Source organism: Helianthus annuus, chromosome 5 (genome assembly GCF_002127325.2).
Source record: "Helianthus annuus cultivar XRQ/B chromosome 5, HanXRQr2.0-SUNRISE, whole genome shotgun sequence".
In the NCBI taxonomy this organism is placed as follows: Eukaryota; Viridiplantae; Streptophyta; class Magnoliopsida; order Asterales; family Asteraceae; genus Helianthus; species Helianthus annuus.
In genome coordinates, this window is record NC_035437.2 from 143211832 (window position 1) to 143220537 (window position 8706).

At 34.2% G+C, this 8706-nt stretch overlaps 1 protein-coding gene across 2 annotated transcripts; it reads left to right on the top strand.

Moving 5' to 3' along the window:
- Positions 1–1444: 1444 nt before the first annotated feature.
- Positions 1445–8479, top strand: LOC110941616. Of its 2 annotated transcripts, none has more exons than XM_022183277.2 (14): positions 1445–1871; positions 2985–3075; positions 3160–3244; positions 3321–3405; positions 3539–3608; positions 3767–3836; positions 4536–4581; positions 4674–4920; positions 5011–5216; positions 5715–5789; positions 5983–6052; positions 6176–6256; positions 6407–6486; positions 8062–8468. In XM_022183277.2, exons 1-14 carry the CDS (start codon positions 1738–1740, stop codon positions 8138–8140), a joined length of 1419 nt encoding a protein of 472 aa, XP_022038969.1. In that variant the 5' UTR covers positions 1445–1737; the 3' UTR covers positions 8141–8468. The 2 variants fall into 2 exon arrangements, with proteins under 2 accessions (XP_022038969.1, XP_022038968.1); XM_022183276.2 differs by having other exon boundaries at positions 1532–1871; positions 4533–4581; positions 8062–8479.
- Positions 8480–8706: the final 227 nt, after the last annotated feature.

Consider the following 8706-nt stretch of genomic DNA (forward strand, 5'->3'; position numbering starts at 1 on the left):
TTGGCCAGAAAACTCAACATTTTTGTCCCAAACCTCTTTGTAACCTTATTACGGACCTTTAGGAACCTTTTTCTAGAAAAAGCCCCAATTATTTAAGTCACCGGAAAACTTCTTTTTTGTTGGAAAACTTTTTTGTGGCCGGAAAACTCAACTTTTTAGCCAGAAAACTCAATGTTTTCGTCCCAAACCTCTTTATATCCTTAGATCGGACCTTTAGAAACCTTTTTCTGGCCAAAAACGGTTTTCCGGTGACCGGAGACTAACGATGTTAGGGTTCTGTTAGTCAGGGTCCAATGGTGGCCAATATGTCAATAGTTAGGACTGCCAGTGGTTATTTTTTAAGTTGAGACTGTTGACGGTCAACGACGAATAGTTGGGATTATTAAAATCCAATATTCCTTTATTTTATCTTTTGTTTTCTATTTATAGCTTTGTATTTTTTTTTACCTCTTAGCTTTCAGCGTTGACACTTACAACCCGTTAACTTTACAAAAACTTTGTAATTAAGTTTTCCGTTTTTATTTTTATTTACGTGTTGGCATAAATTAAATTGATTTGAGTATTTTTGCGTTTAGACGTAAATTTTTAGCGGAAATAAATTGGGTCAAATATATATGTTCTCACCCGTATAATTATGTACGTTTTCAGTTAGTCTATATTTTAACGTATTTTTTTGAAAAATGAGTTGGGTCAGATATAATATACTTTCGTACTTATTTTTATTTACGCTTTCAATTTCTCTACGTTTTGACGTAAATTTTGTTCGGAAAAGAGTAGAGTAAAATATAATACATTTTCATTAGACAGTATAAATTCGAGTCATTTTACCTTTTGACATCGCCGCAATGCGCCGTAACTATTTTCTTACGTGCTTATTTTATTGCACGTGTCGGTATAAATTCAAGTTGCGGTTTACGTTTCGATGTAATTGTCGAGTCAAATATAACACGTTTCTATGCTTATTTTTATGTACTTTTTTTCCTTTCTTGATTTTTTTAGACTTTATTATTTCTATTTCTATACTTTTCTTTATGTTTAGTATTTTAGTTTTATATTCTTTTTATTGAGGTTATATTTAAGATAACATTTAAGTTTTCATTTACAATTAATTTAAAATCAACCCATCTTGCTGTCCAATTTAAATTTATTTTTATGGTTTTCGATCGATATAAAAAATATGTCAATATTCTTTTGAGTTTATTTCTTTCGGTTGGTTGTTATATGAACCAGAATAGATATTGAACAAAACCCCACAGCATAGCGTGGATAATCTCACTGGTTCCAATTTACAAGTCAATACATACATATAATATAAGATATGAGTGTATGCACATATAAAATAAAATAATATAAATAAAAACAAGGGGCTTTGGTTACGTAGCGGTGGCGTGAAGGCAGGTTCCATTGTCCTAAATATATTAAAACTAAATAAATAAATTATGATAAGATAATAATTGGAAGAAATAATAATAATAATAAATAATATATTATGCCAAACAAAGTTTTGTTTCTAGTAAAGATTTAATTTTTTATATCACATTCCGTTTTGTTTAATTTCTGGTTTTCCGATCATTCCATTCATTCAAAGAAGAAGAAGAAGAAGACTCATCTCCATTAATTAATTGTACCACAACCACCACCACCACCACCCACTTCTTCATCATCATAAACAAACTCAACCCTAATTCTTCAATTCAATTCAATTCGTACCTTCTTTTTCACTATCAAGGGTTGCGTATGATAGTACGGAAAGATATGAGCTGGCGCAGAGTAGCAAATTCGTTACAGGCGTTTTCTGCTCACACTGCACTCTTCTGCTTCACGCTCTTGCTTGTTCTTAAGCTCGATCACTTTGTTTTCTTCTCCTGGTGGTGTGTACTTTCTGTTTCTCTGTTGATTTGTGTTTTGACTGCATGTGTTTTTGTTATTTAGGATTTGTTTGATCGGAATTAGGGTTTTGTTGTATTCACGTTTATCAATTTGTTTACTTTATTTATGAAGAAGATGAAATTGAAACTTAGGGTTTTGTTATAGTGATTGGAGGAATTGTTGAATTAAAGGAATTCTTTTTGAAATTTGAATATTTGGAGAATTTAGTATGATATTTTCTACTTTGGATGTGATTGTGTTTTTGTATCTATGTCTGTATGTGGTTTTGTGAGGTTGTATTATTATACATGTTCCTATTTTGATTATCTGTTTCTATTTAACTATTTTTAGGTTATATTATACATCTCATCCTCTCTGGACCCTACTGATAGCTTTGCTATTTGTGGGATTTACTGAGTACGATTGTTATTGTATTTTGCACTTTTGAGTTTTGATTTACTAATTTTAACGTTATTTTACTAATTTCGTGAAAATAACGTTAAAAGCCGAGGACGGTTAATCATGCATCATGTGGTGGCGTTGATAGCTGAAAGACAAAAGGGGACATGCGCTAATCGGTCTTTATCCCGATTGCTGAGTGTTATGTGCCTTATGTCCAAGGCTTGATGTAAAACTACTATCAAGCCGGGGGTCTCACTGGAAACAGCCTCTCTATTCCTACGGGGTAGAGGTAAGGCTGTCTACATCTTACCCTCCTCAAACCCTACCTTTGCTTTGCTATTGGTGGGATTTACCGAGTATGATGATGATGATGAGTTTTGATTTACTAGTAGTATGTGCTAAGTTTTGTCCTAGGTTGGAGGAACATGTTTATCTTTTCGAGGTAGTTGTGGTTTCAAATATGCATTATGAATCTCATGAATCATTTTCTTGGTGAATCTTAGTATGATTAGTGAGATATATAAGTTGTGAGTGTTTATTAGAAAAGGCCTTTTCAAAATGGTAAGTTTTCTGTAGATAGAGACTTGTACACACTACACACACTTAACAAAGTGGATATTTTTGTAAACAAAGCTGCTGTATTTAATATTAGTTTCTTGTAGATGTAATTTCTCAACTTACAGCTGTTGTTGATATACGATGCACTGATGCAGGGTCATTTTCTTCCCTCTTTTCCTGTTTCATGCTGTTGTTGCGCGAGGAAGATTCTCGTTACCCGCTCCATCAGTTCCCCATGGCCGTGAGGTATACTATCTTCGTTTTACATATTTTTTTTTGTTACCATTTACGGTATCCATCACGGAATGTTTGTTCTTCATCTTTGTGCAGTGGGCACCATGCCATTCAGTTGTTGCCACACCTTTGCTTATTGCATTTGAACTACTTCTTTGTATCTTTCTAGAGAATAGCTATGGTATGTAATAACATATTATACATTTGTATTCACGTATTCAGTTTGCTTTATATTTTCATTTATTTAATTTGTGCAGTTTCTAAGCCTCCACCTGTAAGCTTGCAAATTGTCTTCCTTCCTCTGTTGGCATTTGAAGTAGCCATTCTTGTTGACAATTTCAGGTGATTATTTTTGAGTTTTGCTTGTCATCACTAATTTCTTTGTAATTGGATTAATATATTCTGTCAATAAATATTTACTTGGCCATTTGTGCTTATTTTTAATGCATAAAGATTAATAATATGTCATATACAGAATGTGCAAGGCTTTATTACCAGGAGATGATGAAAGCGTGAGTGATGATGCAATATGGGAGACACTTCCTGTAAGTTCTTTTGATATAGAAAGCATCATAATATCATTAATTCATTATATCAACCATATATTGTTCTGATAATTGAAGCTTTCTAGTCACATGAGCGTATTTCTCGATACTAAAACAACTACTATGAAGTATAAACTGGTATTTCTGTTATATTTCAGCATTTCTGGGTTGCTATCTCCATGGTTTTCTTCATTGCTGCTACCGTATTCACTCTTCTAAAATTAACTGGTAATGCTCTCCCAAAATGGACTATCCTCCACTGCTAATTTAAGATATTAACTAGAATTTTGACCCGTGCCGCGCGCTGCGGCGGCAACAACGCGTTTGTGACGTCATTACACACATATGATGACATTAACGTGTGGTGGCCGCACATGACGTTACACGTTTTTTGCTTTGTTACACACGTTACGTTTGTGACATTAACGTCGTTAGACAGATTATAGGTAAAAATTAGTATAATGTCTCAGACGTTGCGGCGTAAAGTTGTAAAAGTAGCTTAGACAACAGTGTAAAGTCGTAAAAGTAATCTAGAGTCTAGACATTAACGTGGTTAGGCATAGATAAAAAAAAGTATAAAACGTATCACACGTTATGGTATAAAATCGTAAAAGTAATTTAAGTAAAATGAGGTGTCAACTTATTAAGTAGAAAAGGTTGGCAGGTCAAAGTTATAAATTACCAAAAGTTAGAAGTGAATGTGTAACTTACTTAAAGATGAGGGTTAATAATGTTTCAATGTCAAAAGTTGGTATGGAGTGAAAAAACCAAAACTTTTAAATCGTGAAAGTTGGGGGGGGGGGTAGTTTGTCAGCAGGAAACCCCACCGACTTTTGATTTTAAGATAGTTATATCCTCCATTGAAAAATGATATATTTCATACATTCTCATAGGGTTGATTGCTAATTACTTTTATTCCCTTAGCAGGTTTTGTAGATGCTTTAGGTTGGTGGGATTTGCTCATAAATTTCGGGTATGCTTCACATACCGTTTGCAGCTTTCAGCAAATCGTTTTACAACACAATCTCCACCCGTCTAATTTTTTGTGCAACTTTGTGTTTTCAGCATCGCAGAATGCTTTTCCTTTCTAGTTTGTACAAAGTGGTCTAATCCCGTGATTCACCGAAATTTACAAACATCTGAAGCCAGTTCATCATCTACAGCTATTAGATATCTTGACTGGAATAGCGGATTATTGGTTTCGTCAGACGATGCATCCGAGGATACCATGTGTAGTTTGCAAGACATCGGTGGTCACATAATGAAAATTCCCATTATTGTATTCCAAATCCTTCTGTGCATGCGGTTAGAGGTATGAATGTATGATATTTTTAAGTTGTGTGATCTTTGAATGGTTGTATTATAAATTATTTCGGTTCTAATATTTTGTTTTGAGTTTCAGGGAAAACCTTCAGCTGCTCAATCTATCCCTCTTCCGGTTATATTTTCTCCGTTATTTATATTGCAAGGAGTGGGAGTTCTACTTTCGGGATCAAGATTGGTGGAAAAAATTATTGTTATACTACGTGCTGGAACTGGCACCGGAAGATATTTCACGTATTCGGCTTGGGCCCGCGACTTTTTTGGGTTTTTGCACCGTGGCTCCAGGTATACTGAGTGGCAATATGGGCGGGTCATGCGGGTTGGGTGACAGGTTAAATCGTATTCTGCTCAAACTTTACTTTTAATGTATGAAAAAAATATTGTTACATTAAGCATTTTCTGATTTCTTTTTTTTTTTCTTTAGGTCTTTTGCCTGTTAAGAGATAAAACATAACCTAAATCGACCTATTCACACTTATGGGCATGTTAAGTTAGGGTTGAGCCTAAATTATGTGTTGTCGAAAATCTTTACATTTTTGCAAATTGTGTTTGTTAAATATAAATGCAAAAACAATATTGTATCAACAGTAACCTAAATTAAAGATTCAAGTAAAAATGAGGAAAGTAAACTTTGGGCAACTTTCTACCCGTTTGACACGTCTCCTTCCATACTATTTTTTAATATTATTTTCATTTGACCCGTTTGAGATTATCTACCCATTCATAAGTAAACGGGTCGCAGTTACCATGTGTTTTTACTTTTTACTCTAATGGCATGCACAGGCTGCTTGGTTGGTGGTCAATTGATGAAGGAAGTCGAGAAGAACAGGCAAGACTTTACCATGATGTCGGTTCAGGGTAAGTGATGTTAAACTTTTTTTAATGCATTTCTATGTATACGCTTCTTAAATCTAAAAATAAAGAAGCACATACTCTCTGTGGTTAGGTAGAAGTTAGAAAGACCATCAACTAAATCTTAATTGTCTTTCCCGCTTAGCTGATAAAGATTATATATCAATACTTAATTAATTTTATGTATGTTTTTGCACAGTTATAATACTTTTTGTGGTTATCCACCTGAAATAGTAAAGAAAATGCCTAAGAAGGATCTTGCTGAGGAGGTAAAGTAAACACAGCCATCTTTTCTATCTTAGTATACCCATAATTTTTTTTTTTTTTTTTTAATAATTATCACAATGGTTTGTATTTGCTAATTAGTTATATTTTATATATTATCTTTTCAGGTTTGGAGACTTCAAGCAGCCCTTGGTGAGCAGACAGAAATCACAAAGTTTAGCCAACAGGAGTATGAAAGACTTCAAAATGTATAATTCTGATCTAAATTTTCTTTTGTTTTGTTTTTAAACTAGTGTAGTATGCGTAAAAATCACTTTCATAGTTTTATTCGAATTGAATTATTAATACTTTTTGGGATGCTGGAGTCACAATTTTTTTTTTAAACAAATCGTTGTCAGGAAAAAATCTTGTGTAGAGTTTGCTTTGAAGGAGAGATAAGCACCGTACTCCTCCCCTGTAGGCATCGCGTTCTCTGCAGGTACTTGTATCCTTCCTTTATACGAGATGTGTCAAATTGGGTACTTTTTGGTACAGATTGGGTCGACCCGAAACACTATTTATCCATACTTTTTAAATAAATTGTTTTAGACGGTTTATGCATTAGCAACTTTGATGAATAGTAATTTGACCTTTTTACTTTCCTCTTTTTGTCTTTTTTGTATTTTTGTATACTTTTACCCCTTAACTTTCAGCAATGACACTTAGAACCCCTTAACTTTCTAAAGACTTTGTAACCGAGTTTTACGTGTTTATTTTTATGTATGTGTCGGTGTAAATTAAAGTTGATTTACGTCTTGAGGTAAATTTCCCCCGGAAATGAGTTGGGTCAAATATAATATGTTCTTATGTTTATTATTGTGTATGTTTTCAGTTGATCTATGTTTTGATGTATTTTTTTTTTCTGGAAATGAGTCGGGCCAAATATAATACGTTATCGTGCTTTTTTGTACGTTTTCAATTGGTCTATGTTGGAAACGAGTCGGGTAAGCTATAATATGTTTTCATTAGACGATATCAATTTGAGTCACTTTACGTTTCAACACTGTCGCAACGCGCCGTACCATTTTTAAACTTAAAAAAACAGTATTTTCTTACATGCTTATTTTTATGCATGGGTCGTTATAATTCAAGTTGATTTACATTTCAACGTAAAACATGTGTCGATATTCTTTTGAGCATGTTTCTTTCGGCTGCTATACTGAACCAACATAGATATTGACCGAAACTCCGCAGCGTAGCGCGGATAATCTTACTAGTTAAAAATACATTTGCAAGTTTCGACCCATTTGACCCAGTTACTTTTGTATGTGTTTCGACCATAGTTGTCAATAGCAAGCGTAGCGATCGCTATAGCGCGCTATGTAGCGCATAGGTCTAGGTTCGCTATTAGGGCTCTAGCAATAGATAGCGATAATAGTGACAGTTTATTTTTTTAATATAAATAACAATTAAATATAGCTATAAGCAGTGGCGGAGCTAGCTAAAAAATTCAGAGGTATCCCAATTTTTTTTGGGGGATTAGGGGTATCCTTTGTATAAAAAGATGAAAATTTTACCCTACATAGACGGAGTTGAAGGGTATTTTTACACTACGAAGACGGAGTTGAGGGGTAGCCTGGGCTACCCCTCCATATACATTGCCTCCGCCCCTGGCTATAAAATAGCTGGATTTTCGGTTTTTGTTAAATATACATGTAAAATAGCATGTATACCAGGGTATTTTGATATAATATACATATAAGATTTTTTTCTAGTGTATCGCTATAAGCTATTTATAAAATAGCCGCCCGCTATTTATCGCTATTCGCTATGTAGCATGTAGGTACCTTATCGCTATATGTCGCCATTCGCCATTAACAACTATGGTTTCGACCTGTATGGCTCAAGTACTTTTGTATGAGTTTCAACCTGTTTGACCCATGTGTTTCCTTTTTCTTTTTCAAGTTTGACCTGATAGAGAATTAGAGATAAAATATTAACCTGAATGGTGAATGGTCTATACTCTATATCCTCTAAGTTCTCATTTTGAACTTTATAATCTGTGGTTGTGCAGTAACTGCTGTGAAAAGTGTAAGAAATGCCCTATATGTCGTGTTAGCATCGAGGAACGATTACCTGTATATGATGTATAGCCTGAAGTCTAGCTTGAAGCCCGTGACAATCTGTGCGGTACATGACAACACATGACGGAAACAATAGTCTGGCTCGAGCGAAAAACATTAAAGATACAAAAAAAGGTTGCAGTTTCTTGTTAACTTATGAAACACTGTTCAGTTGATTTTTGGTTTGCTTTTTGGTTGGTAGGATGTAAATATATGGAATACTACATCTGACTGCTCATTTTAAGAAGTTGGTCATGGTTGTATATGTCAAAGTCTGCTGATCTTGGTTTGACTGGAGTGAATATCGAGTACAATCAATGTTGACTTGGTACAACAATTTAATCAAATTTGCTGTAAATTTCTTTCTCAGATTCTTTTCTTCCACATGACCATGTAGGAATGGCAAACGAACCCGAACCTGACAAACCCGAAATATTCAGAACGGGTATTCGGGTAATGGAACTGGTATTGGATTAGTTTTAAAAAAATTCGCGGATACAGGACGGGTATGACATTAGGTGATATTCAACCTGATTACCTGAAAATACGCATGTTTACCTGAATCAGACCCATAACATGTTCTTTTTATATTATTT